Source organism: Typopeltis vanoorti, chromosome 12 (genome assembly GCF_054136105.1).
Source record: "Typopeltis vanoorti isolate ZY-2024b chromosome 12, IOZ_Tvanoo_1.0, whole genome shotgun sequence".
NCBI lineage: Eukaryota > Metazoa > Arthropoda > Arachnida > Uropygi > Thelyphonidae > Typopeltis > Typopeltis vanoorti.
This window is the reverse complement of record NC_143560.1, coordinates 121,722,056-121,741,245: the sequence shown is the minus strand read 5'-3', so window position 1 is coordinate 121,741,245 and position 19,190 is coordinate 121,722,056. Positions and strand designations below refer to the sequence as shown.

General features: G+C 40.4%; 1 protein-coding gene across 1 annotated transcript in view; it reads right to left on the bottom strand.

Annotated features, from left to right (window-relative positions):
• The window catches only part of onecut (homeobox protein onecut), a 263,632-nt gene that overhangs the window by 160,826 nt on the left and 83,616 nt on the right, over positions 1–19,190 (bottom strand). Inside the window, exon 3 of the mRNA XM_090402187.1 lies at positions 13,504–13,517. Coding sequence (XP_090258313.1) covers positions 13,504–13,517 — 14 coding nt within the window. The remainder of the gene's footprint in view (positions 1–13,503; positions 13,518–19,190) is intronic.

The window sequence follows — 19,190 nt, the reverse complement described above, 5'->3', positions numbered from 1 at the left end:
CACGATCTCTCTTGTTGCGAAACAGACAAACTAGCTGCTGAACACACCCCTTTATTAGACAGAATAGTGCACGCGCCTTCTTAGCCTAACATCACCTTTATATGTCGAGTTAATTATTTAACCAACTGGATCTTTTAACGGTTTTCTTCACGAGTTCCGATCATTTATTTCGGGAGAGTTGTTGATGATGAAGGATCTACTGCTAACCTTTACAAGAAAAGTGCAACAAGTACCCTTTCGATAAAAGAGTTACTTCGACCATCTGTCTTTTTTATTGTTGTTCTCTTAATTCATCTCACTATCAGACGTCCTTAAGCTCTGGTAGACGCTGCCATTTAGCTACAAAAAACCAGACAGGTTGTTCGAGACACACAATGCTGACTCCAGTTTCTCGTATTGCTGGTAACCGTGTTACAATGAAAGCGGTGTCAACTTTCCTTCTTCCCTGCCGCTATCAACGGGTCACTTGCGTGCCATTTTCCCTACTCTCTCGGAATGTCAAGTACTCCAGAGGTGATTGTGTGTGACACTCCACACATCCTGCCACATTTAATGTGTTGACATCGCGACAGTGATTGATGGTCGACTACATGTGTGGCCCTGCGCGCGCGCGCGCACACACACGCATACACGCACACATACACACAAGCCTGCTAATGAGACGGTCTAGGAAGGTTAATACACGTTTTGCCTCTTTTAAATTCTAACACTAATTTGAACATCTTAATAAATCTCGAGGTATTCATATAAATGGATTAAATTGGTCGTTTAGTAATCATTAATAAAATAGTTAATAAATTATAAGGAGGTTAAAACAAATTAGTTTAATATCGTTCTGTCCACACAGACAACAATCCAACAGCCGATTGATCTTCTGTACAGCATAACATAATTAGTTTATTTCATTGATTGGAATAGTAGAATGTTCCCGACAAAATCTTTTTAACTTTTATTTTGCTGTCAATTTTTGTTCTTTTTTTATTTTATAGATTTTTTTTTTATTCAAAAGTAAGTTGTGACATCCAAGGACCGGAAGATAAACACATTAAAATTATATTTCTTAAGACCATCTTATCAAAACGACATAAGGGAATTAAAAAAATGCAAAAAATCGCAAATCATCAAAAACTTGGACTTAATAAGGAGAACAACTTACAACGTGATATTTTCTGTTATTAGTAAAATAATTAGAATATATGGGAGAAATCTGTATTTTGATAGAAACAGGCTAAAAATTAGCATTTCATCTCCTAACTGTGCAATTCTCACTATACTTTGAGTAATACAATAATATATACGGCTGCTGGTTGATTTAACCTCAGTATCTTACTGGGTCTAGTCCAACTGATGAGACGTCACAAAGGTCGAAATGTCTCTGGATTGTGAACTTTCTCATAATTCACAGCAACGTACACGTCCACAAGGAAGTGTGTACTTTATATTATGGGATCAACAGCTTCTATAAGATGTGGCGTAAACATAATTCACTTGTAACAAGAGTATGATTTTTTGTCTATTTAATTTACGATACCATCAATGTCATGATTAGGCTTAGAGACGTTACAAATTATGAACACCGCAAAAAGGATTTCGGAAGACAACTTGGAAACTGCATCTCTCCACATGATGGTGTGATTCTTTCTGGTTCCTTGCAAATCTACTATTAGCTCCAACTTTTGTCAGCCTCGTCCCATCGGTTACTACCGCGAAAACCAACCTCCCACTTCTTGCATTGATCATTTTGGCAGGTAAACATCCTCCTGCTACTTTAAACACATTTTTTTACCCCCTCCATTTCACCCTAAAAAATATCTCCTGTTCCTGATGCATTTCTCCAATCGTTTTAATGGGTTGTACTCTGGAGTCGAAGCCCATTTTGTCATCTTTTTCTGATTCTTTTACTCCGCTGGTGTTTATCCTCTGACTTTGAAATTGACCCGCATTCAACCCAAGAATTTTAACACCGTTGAATACCGGTGTTAAAATGGTGAATATGGTAGCAGCTGCTTACTATCAAATTACTACTTTTTTCTAAAATAATGAAGAACTCCATGACCACTAAACTTATCATGCACTATCTCGAAACCTGTCGCTGTAATAAGCAACTTACCAGTATCCGTCAATGGGAAATATTCTTACGAATGCAACTCATCTTTGGACAGATATCACCGGAAACGTATGAAGAAATTCAAGTATTTATTTTGAATCCTGTATGACGTTAGATTCGCACAAAGGCCTGTCAAGTATGTTCCCATTCTGTCGTGCATTGTACAGTTGTTGTTTCTCTGTTTGAGCACTATATGTGAAAGGCTTTTAAATATTGTTCGCTCATGCAGAAGAAAACTCGTTCCCTTACTCACTTTTACACGTATGTTCAATTTCTGTGAGGTACGTTTTCCGTTTCCATTGGCGTTTATCAGATCTGACATCGTCATTTCAACCCCCTTTTGTCTAAGAACGTTTAAGACATTTACAGTTTCGTTTCATAGCACACTTTCAGCCTCCACGCACACGCAGTACATTAGCTAAACAGTTTCCCTTTGTTGATCCTACTCATCCTTAGGTTAACAGCTTGTTACACCGAGTAACCTAGTTTGTTTGAAAATCTATTCAGTGATTTTACTAAAGTTACTCCTACAGAAAGATCTGCTGTCAGTGCACGTTCTGAGTGGTTTATCTGATTTGCAAGTTTAGTTGCGATTATGGACGAATCGCAACTTCTAATCCCAGCACATTACTTCTGTTCATTGCGTCTCTTCGGTGATTGGACTCTACTGGCTAACTAACCATTAGCGTTAAAAAAAAGCCCATTATAAGGTTACATGAATGTGATTCGAACCCGGGCCTGTCCAATCGAAAAATAAGCGTTGTTCGCATGGATGGCTGTTGAGGCCGTAATGTATCCGTTTCTTTAAGAGGGAGATGTTACCATCTCCTTGCTAGAGAGGCTTTCTAGCCATGAAATGTCTCCGATACCTTTTAAACTCAAACATCCCTTTCGTATGTTATAATAAGTTTAGTTTAATCCTTTATCCAAGTGTGAGCAAACAAAGTTTGCGGCTGAAAGTATCTTCAGGACTGGGCTAAGGTGGTACAACACCAGGGCAACTCGTTGCAAAGGTGGAGCAAGCTACCAACACTCCTATCTCAGTATCTCCTATAATGCAAAACACATCTCCTTGCGGATATGTCTAATGTTATGCATTAAGGGAAGGGCCACAACCTAGACTAGTTTCGACCTTTATTGAGGTCTCTTCAGTGGGAGCCAGGCCCAAGTGGAGATACCAGGTAGAAGCATTACCAGGTCATCTCTACCTATAGGAGTTGCCAAATGGTGTGCCACCTTTTTATTAAATTACTCTGGATTTAGAGAAAGATCCCACTGAAGAGACCTCAATAAAGGTCGAAACCGGTTTGGGTGGTGGCCCTTCCCTTAATGCATAACATTAGACATATCCGCAAGGAGATGTGCTTTGCATTATGGGAGATACTGAGACAGGAGTGTTGGTAGCTTACTCCACCTTTGCAAGGAGTTGCCCAGTGTTGTACTACTTTACCCCAGTCCTGAAGATATTTTCAGGCGCAAACTTTGTTTGCTCACACTTGGATAAAGGATTAAACTAATTTATTATAGTCTGACCAAGTGAAAAATAAACTTTCAACCCTTTCGTATGTATTTTCTAAGAAACTGGCACATTTTCGAATGTGGTGTCAATCAGATTCTTTCCCATCACTTGATGATTCTACATTATCCAAGTTCAGTAGCTTCTCGTATTTGAATTCATCATAAAAAGAAAGAAAAAAAAACACTTATGGATTCATTTCAGCAACTGTAAACCTTTTGATAATTTAAAGTAATTTAGAAGCCACCGAAACATGATTTCTATTCATAAATTGCATTTGGAAATAATTCCAGCTCATGTTGTCCTTTGAGGGAAAAAAATACTGTGTGAAATTGAATAAGGAAATTGATTAAATTGGGCCCAAACTCCGTCACTTCTAAGATAACGGCAAAACGATATAGCAGTATCTACTGGAAAGATGCTGCAAAATATTAGGAGGATGGACAATACTGTGGATTAATCATTGCTGATGTGCTGGATGTTCACTAATTTCCGTGCTATTCCCTAGATGGAAGTGCTACAGTTAGTATAAAGCTCTTCCGCTAGATGGAGCTAGAGTGGATCTAGACCATAGGTTCCCAAAGTGGGTGATACCGCCCCCCCATTGGGCGCTGAAGCCTTCTAGGATGGGGGAGGCTATAATGGGATCAGAAGCATTTGGGGGCGTTCAGGCGGTCTAGGGCTCTTTATAGAAGAAATTAATAATATATGTTTAAAAATTAATTATTATCGTGATTTTGCGATTAGATAATCATTTAAAATTTAAATATTGAATTTTAATTCATCTTATGCCCGTCTTACACGATCAATTTTCTATTTCAATTATTTAATCATTTGAAAATTTACCATGTCAGATAGAAATAGATGTCAATGAGAAAATTTGAACGTGTCATACAGGATATTTTAACTTCTATTTTTTATATATTTAAAAAATTTATTAATTTTTTACTATTGTAAAAATTGATCGTGCCATACAGGCTTTAGTCTATCCACGCAGCAGACGAGTCTTAACTAGTAGTATGTCGGTCAACTATTACGTAGGTAATTCACTCAATTCAGCATGTTTTGACAGGCACATGGGTGCTTGCAGTGACTTGTTCAAAGCACGAGTATGATGGTATTGCAAACAAGTCAATGCATGCAAGTCGATTCGAGCTAGATTTCAAATCTATAAATACCAGTGGTTTAGGAATAAGTTTCATTATTTTTTGTGTGCTTTGCCAACAATCATCAGTCGAAAGTGTGATAGATAAGTGGAGTCATACAAAGTGTAAATTAAATATTTTATTTTGTGAATATTTTTGCAAATTTTATTACTTCATTATGTCTGAATATAAGAAGAAATGTCGACAGTACAGTATTGAGTATTTGAAATATGGTTTTATTCAAACTGTTATAATGGGGGGGGGGGCGTTACAAAATTTATGTCTTGAAAAGTGGGCGGTGGCCCGAAAAAGTTTGGCAACCTATGATCTAGGGCATTTGTTATCACTTCAAAGTTGTTTGCCTTATCCAATCAAAAAAAAACGGAAGACGTCAAAGAACAGGGTGTTTGACCAATTCTTCTTTAATCTAGGAAGAAATATTATGCAACGAGTAGGACGGAAACATTTCATTGGTTTTTTCATTATTCGAAGGGATGGTAGAGAACAGCAATGGCGTTGTCTTAAAAAACAAGAATAACAGGAAAACAAAAATGAAAAAAAAATTAGACCCTTTAGGAAAAAAATTAATTTCTAATTATCCTAAAGACTACAAACTTGAGAAAATCCTATACGCACCCCGCTGATATATAATTAACTTTTGTTCGCTTTTAAATGTGCTTAATTTAAAATCTGAAACTCACTTCATCAAGAGTGCAAAACAGAAGAAATAATCCCTAAAACTGTGAACCGAGTAATTGTGGTAGTTCGCGAGCGTATCAGAATGTATGATCAATCAGTGCATTATCACGAGGCTGTTCTTATAGTTCGTTTTATGTATGGAATCTGTTATTTATTGCAAAACAATTATTTCTTAAAAATGAAACAAACAAACAACAACAAAAAAAAAAAAAAAAAAAAACATAACGCTAAAGCGAATCGACGCAAAACGGGATTATTGTATATATATAAATAAATAAACATTTTTATTTTATTCCTACCATACAGACACGTATATGTTCGCAGAAATGAATGAGATATTATGAAAAGAAAAAAAAACTCCTTCGACTGCGTCTCTTTCCAGCGAGCAGGGCCAAGGGAGGGTGGAGAAAAGAGAAATGCATAAAATCGAACGCAAGCTCAGACGTGAACACAGAGACTATTTTATTGGTCAGAAAAGAGGGCGAATATAATCCCCATAAGAACTCATGTCAATCGGTTTCCGAAGAAGGAAATAACTTGTATAAAGGCTTACTTTAAACAGATGTTTACATAATAGCAGAATGGGAGAACCTGGTAAATGGTTTGGTGATCAGAATAGGAGCGATCCAAACGACATTTCTCTTACTGGTGGACATTGAAGCACACATTTGCAATAAAGTTTAAATAATTTCATGTGGAGCTATTTATTTCCTGCCTTGCATCGATATTAGCCTCCAGTCTAACTTCCATCGCTGCCGCCACTAGAATGAGACATGATGGAGTGCTTTCATACAGCTCGAGCACGCACACACACAGTGCGTTCTTTTTTTTTTTTTTTTGCAGCATAATTTGGGTATGTTAAAACGTGCAACACTCGTTTCGATTCGGGTTGCGTCCGTGATCATCTCACAGCTGAAGTGGCCATCGTCACTTTTTTGTTCATCTGTAGATCTGACATCGCTTTTGTAACATATGGGCAGAAAATTCACACACACATCTGAGGTCTGCGACAAAATCCCTCTCACACTGTCTTTTAATCGGAAAGTCACTTGCATTACTGTGTGAAAAAATTGCAGAGTTAAGTTAATAGATATTAACATATTTATTAATAACAATTAAAAAAAACACGCCTAAAAACAAATCCGGCTGAACAATGAAAATGAATGCTTCCAGTTCCCTCTAACGAGAAACTTCTGTACTATCATATTGGCATTTTGTACAAAAGTGCCAATATTTACCTAAACAACTAGGATGATGACGATGGGTAATTCTTTAAAAGAAGGACTTAGCGCTTACGTACCGATGTATTCTTTCTTTAATATATATCTGAATACACGTTACAGAATGGAAATTAACAGTTCTGCTCAATGAGACATACCACTTACCATTTTTGTTGTTCTCATTGTCATCGTATTTGTACGAGGTCACAGCGCGCTAAACTTAGAGAATTACTTCTGAAAACTGTGGCATGCAATTTTGCACATTTTACTTATTAAAATTAGCCAACCTATACTGAAGTCAGATAGTTGACTCTCCAGAATAAGAATATGAACGAAGCTAGTGATTCGAATTGCTACTTACAATTTTACGAAGTGATGTTCTATTATATAACATGCACTTATATTAGAGAGATTCACAATGGGATAGGTTTAAAAATGTTTTTCTCCCAAGTCCTCACGGAAGATTCAAGTTAAAAAAAAAATGGAAAAACGGCACCTACTCCATGGTTGGGAAAACTGGTTGTTTTTGTTTCTACGAGAAATTACAGAGAATTGATGTGATTAACCAACACAATGCATTAGTCTCGTGACCTTAGTCGCCTCTTGGTTAACTCTACACGATGGGAACAACTCCATTTATCGAGTTACGAAGAAGAGAGAAATATTATAATGTCGAAAATTTATGCAAACACTGTCAAGTGGTTAAGAAAATTATAACAGAAACTATGCCACGAGAACATCGTTTGGTTCATCGTCCCTAAAATAGTTACGGGAGTACTCAGCTTTTCTGAATCCGTTGGAAGATTTTTTTTTTTTTTTTTTTTATCTGTCACGTGCTCATCCTCTTCTTTTCTTCCAGAGTTTTTCGTAATGATACCCTAAGTGAAACAACCCCCGAAGCTGATTTGAGAGTCAGAGAAGCTGTTCTTTCACGACTACATGCAAGTTTACGTTTTCACCGCCCCCCCCCGTTTCCCTCCTTACATTTTACTACAGACAAGGCGGGAAGGTCCACGAATCACGCGGGGATGATACGGAAAAAGACGTGATCAAGTCGAAGGAAACAGTGTGTCGAGCAGGGAAGTCCTCTAGCCAAGGGTGCTTGTTGATGAACAGAAGACATCAAGCGATGCTTTTACATCTCCAGACGACATTCGTGCATTGGTTACCGTAATTACGTGGACCCCTGCCATTCAGTAAAGGGGTGGGTTCGATCTCCTAAAAGGATGAGGGGCAGATCATCTTTTATTTGTGGCACCTAACAAAATACACGATCATTCTCCGCATTTTATGAATCAAGCGATAATTCTATATTTTTCGCTCTCTCTCTCAAGACCTTTCTCTGTTCTTCACTTTATCCTTCTTGTTCGCATGAGAGTTGAAGGGATAAATTTAATAATAAGCGACTTTCACCCAGTTTTGTCATCTTCCGACTTTTATAGGATGTTAAAAGATCGGGAGCACACCATATTGGAGGAAGATGGAAAGAAAGAGCAAATAAAGACGAACCACCATAATAGGAAGAAGAAAGAAATATTCAAATCGTAGAGACAGAACTAGCCGTTAAATTAATAATATATCTCAGTTAGTACACCAATTATTGATTGAAATTGATACCATTTCTCTCTTTGTGCACTGATTCATCTTCTTTCGGTGTAGGAAACGTTTTTGAATCATCTCCGGCAATAACTGCAGGTGAAGAGTTCGGATTATTTAGAATTAATGACGACGCAACTGAGTTCGCAAGATCGGTGCTTCATACCTGCTAGTTGGCTTGTGTACTCAGTTAATCTGTTTTCTGAGGGAGAGAAAGAAAAAGACGAGGATTTCTGAAAGACAACAAACCATCACTTCTGTCTGTAACCAACTTCTTCGGCTAGAAAGCAACGCAGTGCGGCCTTTGAGAAGATTTGAATCGAGTCTTTCACCCAACTCCTGCGTGGTCATTCGTCCATGCAGGAGGAGAGTTCATCCACTTCGCCAGAGGAGGAGGAGGAGGTCGGAGAAGTTCGCTTTCGTATTTGCCTTCACTTAAGAGAGCATCGTTCAAAGAGCGAATGAAGGTGAGATTCGTGAAGTGCGTTCCGTCGGCTCTATTACAATGGATAATCGCATCAGTAAGCAGTTGCTGGTAATTTAATTCGGCGTGGACTCGTGCGGACAACGAGATTACCTTAATTACCAATGAAATGGCAACACTTTCTGCGAATATCCGGAAAAATCGCGAAGTCTGTTTAAATATGGGCGAAATGCCTCTTGAACTATTAAAACATTTTGTTCTGGGGTGAAGGGGGAGGATAAGGGAAAGAAAGAATTACACCTTTAAGGAACATCGCGATAAGGCGCACGCACGCACACACACACACCTTTCATTTCTCAGCATTTCCTTCGCTCTGACAGAGGTAATTACGCTAAACCAGTTTCTTTTGTTCGTCAACGGATACCTAGGGGGCGCCCGTATAGCCGCAACAAACGGTTCGCGCTTTGTAAACATGACGATAAGGATGATGATTAAGTAAGAAATCAGGAGCAGCAGACAGGGCAGAGATGAGACAGGATCTGCCTTTCATCCCGGGTTTGCTATTTCCACATTCGATACGTGCCGAAGGTCGTGATTCTGGCGCGTGCTTTCTCATTGTGCGGCTTAACAAGACTCGCAGACAAGGGGAGTTTTGCATGCAGCACTAAGATAACGTAATCCACGTGCCCCCCATGACAGGATTACGAAGCGTTTAAGGACATAATCTCGAGGACTTGGAGTCGTTCTACGGAGAGTCTGTATGAAAAATAGATCCCTTCGTTCTTTCTTTACAAGCCTTCACTGCCTGATCTTGTATTGGGAGAAGCTTCAACTCTCTCTCTCTCTCTCTCTCATCCGATGAGAGAAAGGGGGATATTTTTTATGCACGCTTTTTGGTTGGTGTGCAAAGTGTCTACTATCACTCTTTTATCGGAGCTGCTCGGCTGCGATTCTAACTCCAAATATGCGCTTAGCAAATGCGAAGCTGTTGTTTCGCATCTAAACATGCATATTATTAAAAAAAAAAAAAAAAAAAAAAAAAAAACGTGTGTAAAATCCGCTATTTTTACAATGCTAGCAAAGGACACTCGTACTTTGTTGCCCTGGGGGCGCCTTCACAAGCGTGGGAAGTCAACTCTCATTCAAAAAAAAAAAAAAAAATTGTGAAGTCAACATTGTAAGTTTTGTTGTTGAGTCGGATGAATATGCCGTCAGAGCTTAAAACAGAGTGAGCTGCTGGAGATGAACACAATTAAAGATCACGTGTTCTGGTGGAGAGGAAGGAGCTCTTTCAGGGCTTGCTTTGCAATCTGCTCTCTCGAGAAATGATAACTACTTTGAGTTTCTTAATATGTAACAGTCAGGGGCGAATTCTCCATGCTTGTTGCGCAAGCTCATTAATTGAGAAAGAAGTAATATTTATTTGTTAACAAATGCATGCATTTATAAGCATTCCTTTTATTTTTCTAGACAGAAGACGTCTCAAGCTTGCGCGGCAATAATTGAGCTTTGCGTGGTGTATCGAAGGCCGATGCTTGCTCTTCTAGTCAAAGCTACCTTGGCTTGCTCGGTTGTAGGAGCTTCCAGGTCCTCGTTGCGGCATTGTGATTTCATGCGCGCGCATAGCCATTTCCGCTCCCTTCATGTCGTCTTAAACACAGGCCATATGCAGTCAAAGTAGCTCTAGCCAGTGAGCCTTTACAAGTGTGCGTGTTGCTTGGGAAAATTAAGTTACAACCAACTTTTTATGACGATGTTATTGACCAGTTCATAAACAACAACCGTAGGGTAGAATTCATATTCAAGTAGCTAAATTGAAACAGATAGAATATCATTTGTAAAATAAATGTACACAAATTTCGAAATATATAGTTTTAAATGGTCAGTAATTCATTATTCCGCTAATCAGACTTCAATCACACCTCTCATTCCCTGAATGATAACAAGAGCAAGCGTGGATTTCAAGACCAGCATTCGCCCCTGGTAACAGTGTCTACAAGAACAGACATTTTTGGTATTCGTATGACTCGTTAATTATTTTTAATTAAACGAGATGTTTGGCGCTCGTTGTGTATTAATTAGACCCTGTTTACGAATACATAACGGCATAGTTGAACTTGATACTCAGCAGCTTCTTCGTAATATTTTTGAAGGTTGGGGTGCTTCTGGTAGGTTTTAGTCGTTTAGAGAGGTGGGCAACGCCAACCAGCGAAGTGTGCACTGATTCAGTTTCTGACTGCAACTCTCTTCGCAGCCACTTCTCTTATCCAAAGAGAAATCATATTTCGTAAGGATTTCTGATATCCAGAATTCCAATTCCTGTTAAATCCTTGCTTTCTTTGCAACCACAGAATTTGTCTGCCGTTTTAATCTTCACTGAATAACAAGGTTTTGGGGAAGTGATTGTTCCGATGACAATCGTTGGAGATTGTCCAGCCAAAAACCATCACGTGATGGCCTTTGAGTTGCTTCATAGAAATGTGAAATGGGCCACCAGTTCGAGTGGAGAGAATCGAATTATGGACCTTAAAATCGCTGAACCGTAACCAGGCGTGGGAGTCACCCTTGCATGAGCTCCGACGAAGGGGAAGAAGTCTTCTGAACCATTTTCTTGGATTTGTGAGTAGCTTGAGCTCTCCCCTAATTAACCTACATGACTCCTCTTTTGTGGGGGAGGGGGGATGGTGACATTAATGCTCAGCAGACACTGACATCGAGGTTAATCTGTCTCGTAACATCGGCATGTGCGATGACCCCCAGAAGAGAGAAGTCAATACCATCCCGTCCTTCTTTATCCAAGCATTTTCCAACTCGCGCTGATGCCGACCAATCATCCCATAGTTAGAAGGCCCTACACCATTAATCACCGATTGAAGACGGCTCGAAAGGTCCCATTAAACTGTCTCCAGTAAAGGGGTTAGTGTTTTCAATAAGTGCAACTTCCGCAGCCCTGAAGCCGCTGGCGAACTGCGATAAAACACGATTTGTCACTGCCAAGTACGGTCACTACTTGAAATTCTTCCCCGGAACAGAGTGAGACGTGTGGTTCAAGCAAATGGACTTTCGTCCGGAGCAGCACTAACTCCCGTAATTTGCCGAGAAGCCCCGCAGTCCATAATTTTCGTGTACCTTTCAATTTGTGACAAAATTCCATAAAAGACGCCGAATCATTTCAGCTACATTCCCGAGGCTGTCTCGCCCTGTCCTTTGTTAACGGCCAGCACCGGGAGAAGCCGAACCTAGTTTTTATCGCCAACAATGGGGCCGCTTCTACGTAGCGGCACACTCGGTGCGGCCATCTTTAATGGCACACCACGCGCGAGCCTCGCACGCAGCCCAGCGCTTGTGACTGCTACTCCGTTATTATCGCCGGAGTATTTTGTCGAGGAAGAGAAAGAAGGAAGAAAATAGAGAGAGAGCTTAATTTCACGTGAAAGAGACTCGGCCTGTAAGCACCTGCCCAAGGCACGGCAGCTCTGCGAGGGGGGAGGGAGGGAATGGCAATGGGCACTCGCAGTATTGCACGCGCCTGGCAGCTTTCTCACCGTTCCTCGCTTTGCAGATAGTGCAACGCTGGCTTCCCCCCCTCTTCTGTTGCCACTGATGATGGTGTCATGTCGGAAAGAAATGACACACACACACACACACACACACACGGGCTCATGCACGAATGGTCTTGCGCAGGCGCACACTCATTCACGTGTGCTCAACAACTCTTGTCATTGTTATGAGACAACCCCTCTTCAATACAATTTGCTTCACTAGTAAACTGAGTGAAACGTAAGCCTCTTCCTCACCCCCCCCCCCCCTAACACACACGGCTCCCTTAATCAAGAGAAAGGGGAGCATGTTTAGTCTTTCCTCACAGATTCTGAAGTTTCCTCAACGCAAAAAATGTTCAGGAAACATTTTATGTTCTTTAAAAAAAAAAAAAAAACATTCTGTTCACAATTCAGTAATTCAACACGTAACCTCTATACAGATCCAGGTTATGGTTGATTACTTTTGTATGCGGCCTGGATGGTCTATTGCGCGTATCCTCTGTCTGTCTGCCGGATTAAAATGCGTGCATTTCTGTACGAGAAACCAATTTCCTCAATTCCATTTAGAAAATCCTCCTAAAGCTCTTCGCGACGGGATTCGAACCCATGTGTTTCCAACCGCACGAGAAATGTCGCGCTACGGAAGAGCATCAGCGTATATTAGTCGACGTGTACAAGTCCTCGCTTGTCCTATTCTTCGCCGATTTTTTAACGCACTCCTTGAAAATCTAGAAACAGAACTGGAATCGGTTGACTGTTCGAATGTCACTTGTGCACCCACACGCGCAAGTCGAATTCTGGTTCCATCCCTGAATGAGACTTCTCATCAATGTTCGACGAAAAGCAACATCGTCAGCTGCGCTGGTCCTTTCACCCGTCGCAATGCCACCTCGTCTGTCCCGGATCATCACGTTAGCTATAAACGTTGTTAAATATCCACACCAGGATACGAAAGAAGTCCCCGCTGATCCCTCGTTTTGGCTACTGAGCAAATATAGTCATCATGGAGCGATCAACTGCCAGTGGCTTTCGCATGGGCGCTTCGTCATAAAACCTTATCGGAAACGGCTCTCTTTACATGGTGTAAAGCGATATTGGTTTATTGAGAACCGACTCCACCATTCCGGTTAGAACAGGTGGGGATTTTGACCTGTTCGATACAGCAAATGGCGATGTGTTAAACCCTCAAGATGGTTATTTGGACCACGAGACTGCGCTGTTATTATTGAGGGGTTTGCAATGGCCCGATTGTACACCCATCGGGTGGACTTGTAACACTTCTGCGACTTGATTCTTATTTTTTCAGGTAATTTCTTTCCTAGAATGGTTGGCATCACTCCAGGGGGGGGGGGTTCTGTCTGATTGATGATTCGCATTCAACTCAAATAATTTGATTTTGTTATTTTTACCTGAATGATCGCGTTTATTGCTGACCAGTTCATAATCGCAACAAAACGCGTTTTTAAACGGAGGTTAAAGTTGATTTCGTGTTCAACAAAACGCAGTTTTCATTTGAGATATTCGAACAGGGTGGAATGCGAGCGTTTAATGCAGATTAATAGCAGCGAAGGGGGGGGAGGAAGTGGTTCTGATTTTCCTCTAATTTGTGATTACATTACGCCCAGTTTCATGGTGGAGAAGATCGCCATGCAGCTACAGGAAAGGCAAATCTCCGAGAAAGAGAGGGAGAGAGAGAGAGAGAGGTGGATGAGGAAAAAAAAAAAGCGCTAAATTCCAGTTGGGCATTATTAATGGTAAATGGGCAGTTGAATTAAGGAATTTTGTCAGCTAATATAAGCAACATGCCATTCAAATACTTTCATTAATCGCCACATTTAAGGCTGACGACAGACGCAGGCCTACTATCTCAATGCGTTAATTAATCGGCTAATGTTATCCACTTCGCCGTGCAATCAAATTAATAACACTCGGGGTTTCCACTTTGCGTCCAGCCGGCTCGGGTCATTATCTCCGCTTCTGTTGCTGCAGGCAGTCGTGAGAGGGCGCTGCCGTGGCACCCACGGTTTCTGCCGAGGTGCGAGTGCTCGGGAGGGGGGTCATCCGATCTCACCGATGCTCGACGAGTGCGTGAAAAGATGCCTTTAATCACCGTCTCTTGATGTCGCCTCATTCATATCTGGCCAGTCATCTTCGTGGCAGTCCCATCTCGCAGTCTCGAGCTGTCAGAATGCCCGCGACTCCTTCCCTCTCCCCCCCCTCCCTTTGAGTACCGCGCGAAGAACGGCTCAGCTTGTCAGACGAAGGAATCTTATCTCATATCCGACGTGCCAGGCCTCGGTGACAGTGATGTGAGCTACCCCGCCCCTTCGCTGGTCGGATGACGGCGACAGTGATATTACACACGGCAACATCAGTGGTCTGCAGGAGAAGAACACACTCGCCCCGACAATGGATCACTGGCAGCACGGTTGCTAAGTGACAGCGATATCATAAAGCTCATGGCCACCTTTCAGCCGTGGTGACGGCAGGTCACAAAGCATCCGAAAACACTGGCCAATAGTCTGTCTTCTATAGAGCAGTCATGTCCGGCTGTCACACGTGCGGTTTCGGCGACATTTCGCTGCAAACTTCGTTTTTTGCTCAATCCTTTCCTCACCGATCCGCACCTCATCCGAGTCTGCATGCAGTCCGTCCACCCACCGACCCAACAACTGTGAGGCGGCAGCAGCGCGAAAAGAGCACCGAAATGCACTTCGACATTCACCCTCGGGATCTGTTCATTGTGAAGAGGATAGTTTGTCTTAAACTTGTAGCTACAAGGAAAGAAATTTAAAGGGTTGGGAAAGTATTGCACTGATCGGTACTGAGGACAGCTTCGATGAGCGAAGCTTTCCTCGATGCTGCGTGTTTGCTTCAAATATTCCTGTCAGAACCAAACTCTCTTCTTGTTAATGTTGGCGTATTGCAAAGTTATCCACGACAATCAATAGTTCAAAAAAGTGATGTCTCGCAGCAGAATTATAAAAAGTTCGCGATTAGGATTTTGCATTTGCCTTACATTGGTCCTATGACTCTAAAGGAAAAGAGTGCGGGAATAGATCGTAGAGTGTGTCCTCCCCATACAAATAAAATACACTTATCACCATGGCGATGACTTCAAGAACTTTTTTTTTAATTATTTGTACATGGCAAGGGGGGGGGGAACAAGATTTATTTTTTTCCTGCACAATTTACAATGCCATCTTTAACTGAATATTACATCACGTGTTTGCATTCAGAATATTAAGGGAGGGGATTAACAGCGTGCTATTCTAAAATGACGACAGGAGATTTCCCATTTAGTTTAATACAATTAATAAAAATGTCCCTCAGGGTAATTGTGGGTTGCAGAAGAAAATGAGTTCGTTTTTCTGTTATTCGTGCAATTATAATACACTTGAATCCTTCTAATCCCGGAACAAGAGATTAATCACATCAGCAAAATTATAAGCAACTGGATTTAAATATGGAGAGAGAGAGAGAGATACAGAAAGAAATAATATCGCGTACTGTATTTCGTTTGGATCTTCGCCAGCATATTCTTGCTAACGGTGAAGACTGTATCAATACGCTATTGAAGAGAGTACGGAACTCAAGCTGGAGTCCCATGTCTGGGAATTGGGACCCCCCCCCCAAAAAAAAAAGTATTCGTGACGAGTGTCAAAACTGCGGTTAATGGGATTAACTGTAAATGAAAGAAATTTACAGAATCCATCTCTTTTACTGAGCATGCGCACAACTGGTCGAGCTAGCATTACTGAAATAACACCGAAATCAATCTTAATAATAAACATGTTTATACATGATTAGGGGAAGTAAGAGTGAAGAATTTTGCCCCACTCAAACACTTCTCTGGACTCGTCATTTTATCTAGAGAAATATTTGCAATTCCTAATTTAGTGCGAATCTTTTCCGGTAGAGGGAGCTGAAAGTTCTAATTTTCATCATTCAGAGCGAAATTTGTTGTATAGCCTTTCGCTAAATATTTTTATCATAAACTTTACCTTCGTTTTGACATGTTTTCCACGTAGTGTTAAAAAAATAACTTGCTACTCATTTATGTATCCCTACGCGCAAGCGGTGCCAAAGGGAGAAATATGATGGAATTGTAGCAGACAACATCACGTGATAGGCAGAAGCGTCTTTGATTTTGGAGCTGAACGTCATTAAAACGATAAAAAAGAGCAATAAGGGAAAATATAAGCATGATAACATTTATTGATTGGAAATAAACAGAAGTTAAACGAACGTAAGAAAAAAAAGAGGAATAGGAACGATCAGAGACACGATAGTTAGGCGAAACTAAATTAGTACGTAAGAAGATATTCTGGTTTACAGAATTAAAGGAACAAGCATTTAGATGTGAAAATCTGAAAAACTATAAAGACAGAAAAAATGGGATGATTTGCATGTCAGCACGCGAAATGAGTTAAAAACCGACTCGTGTCATCTCTCGAGACAAAGAAAAATGGACACCGTTGAGGAGCTTTGAGGAATCGAGAGAGGATACAGAGTAAAAATTAAATTTATAATCGCTAGACTACACATGTCATTCCTCCAGTAGGGTATTCAACAATATCCTCTCTCTCTCTCTCAATCATATTTGCAAAATGTCTTCAATACAACCCGTCGGTGAAACATTTTGGTGTTCTACTCGCCAACTGTGTTCGGATGGTTGAGCGCTGTTCCCCAGAGTTATTTTTAACTACGACAATTCAAATATTAAAGTAATGTTCCGACACATATTCAACAGAAACACGTTTAAATGCACCTTTTACTTATAAAAGCAAAACTGCTCTGGAAGCAGCAATCCTCAAATAGAAGAAGACGATGCCTGGGATTTCATACGAATTCTAATACCAGATGAAGAAGATTTAAGACCCTTAGGAAGAACTGATGTTGGGCGCTGGTCAATTAGAAGTGCTGCATCAGAATGGCATGTACGAAATGACCAAATCTGTGACTTGACAAGTAACAGATGGATTTGGAAAAAAAATCCTTGATTACAAACTAGTCGAAGTGTCAAATATTCAAGTATCAGAATATTGTGATACATCGCTTGACGATCTGCACAAGAAATCCTCGTGTAAATCATTAAGCCAGTTCCTTTCATCCGACAGACTTGACTCAGGAAGATGAGAATGGCCGTAATTCTGAGAATACCACACGGTTTGTTATGAAATAAAAAAAATTAAATGTATCCTTAAAGTTTAATAGTAGAAATCAAAGCGGTTAAGTAGTACACAATAACCTTCCTAGAATTTCTCAGCTCGTGGCGAAGACAACTTGGAGGTAGTTATAAGATTCGTTTCACTGTTTACTTGGCTTTAATGTAGCCAAGAGTTTAGCGATGAATTATTACAAAAATGCTGACAAAATTGTTCGCAAAAAAAGTGGGTCCATAATTTTCAAGAATACAAAATAAGCAGTAAAGAAATTCAAGCAAACTCGGAGGTGATTTCCGGGAAGATTCTGCTCCCTTTCAAATATGGGAAAAGGAAATCGATAATTTATCAATACGCAGTCAAATATGAGCAGGTTGAGAGCACACCATCTTATTAGTTCCTGAATTCAAGCTCGTGTACGAAAGGAAAACGAATCTTATATTAAATACAAGAAGTCTTGGGATTGATTACAATGCTGATAATCGCGAGCGCGCACACAGCGAGTACCAGCAGATATAACTGCTGTAGAAATCACTAAATAAAAGAGTAAACGTCGCTCCCGATGACACCCAATGTTACTTACGAGTGCGAAATCCACCAATGGATTTTGTGGTTACATTAAATAGTTTAACCTTAGTTACCCAGAGATTCTGAAGGTAATAAGGTGCTGTGAATACTTCAGTGGGATTATGATCGGCGGCATATTTATAAAATGTTTTTTTTTTTCTCTTAGATCTTTTTATTTCAGTTATTATAATAAGGGAAAGCTCAGCATAGGACTAACCACAATTAGAAAAGGCGCGCCTTTCTGTCTCTTCGTTCCACATGCACACGATATACTGGTACCGTTGTATGTGCAATCTATACAATCAGATGATCTTCAGTTAACTTTATGCTTGCTATGCTGTACAATGGCGCCTCCTTACGGCATAAACAGCTGCGAAATTTGATTGTTTTTAATGTATATTAATTTAATTTACTTTTAAATTAATGACTGCAGATATTTTGTCTGTGTTTACTATTATTAAAGGACATGTGATAGTTATTTCGACTTATGCCGCATAAACTATGCCCCCCCCCCTTATAGGAAGAGCATTGAATTGTTAAATTATGACTTTCATGTGGTTTTAGCCTCCCTGTTTTCCTTCCCAGCTGCATATCGGTAAATACTCCATCCTCTAACATGCATCGGGAGTGTTTAGCTTTAGGGCAAGGCAGGCATGTTCAGCAGCCATCGGAGTGTAGAGAGGGAGAAGAAGACAGAAGCGGAGCGACATTTTAAAGATGGATATCTGGTCACAAAACTAAAATGTCTTCTATCCACTCGATAAAGATTGTTAGCTTGCGATGAGAAAAAGCTGGGATGCTGTTCAGCGATGACTGGAGCGGTAAAGGTATGTCCAAATGATGCACACTAGTAGGGAGAGGGGTATGCCGACATTTTGTTTACATTTTTTTTCCACAGTCACGTTTGGTAGAAGTGTCATGATGTGCAGCGACTCTTTCGTATGGTTCTGTTCCTTAGTCGCAGTGTGGGATTTTGGAGAATGACATCTGCAGCCACATTCCAGACATTTCGAGTTTCACCTGCGGCGAAGAAATTCTTTTCAGAAGGGCCCTCCCACTGATATCAGTAGGATATGTATCATTTGGTTGGAAAATCCCGGATAAGACTCGAAACATCTTTTTAAGTGCTTTTGATTTTAAGATAAGTTAGCTGGTGTCAACGGTACGAGTTTTCTGCAGCAAGCCCTAGAATCAGTAATTTGACAACTA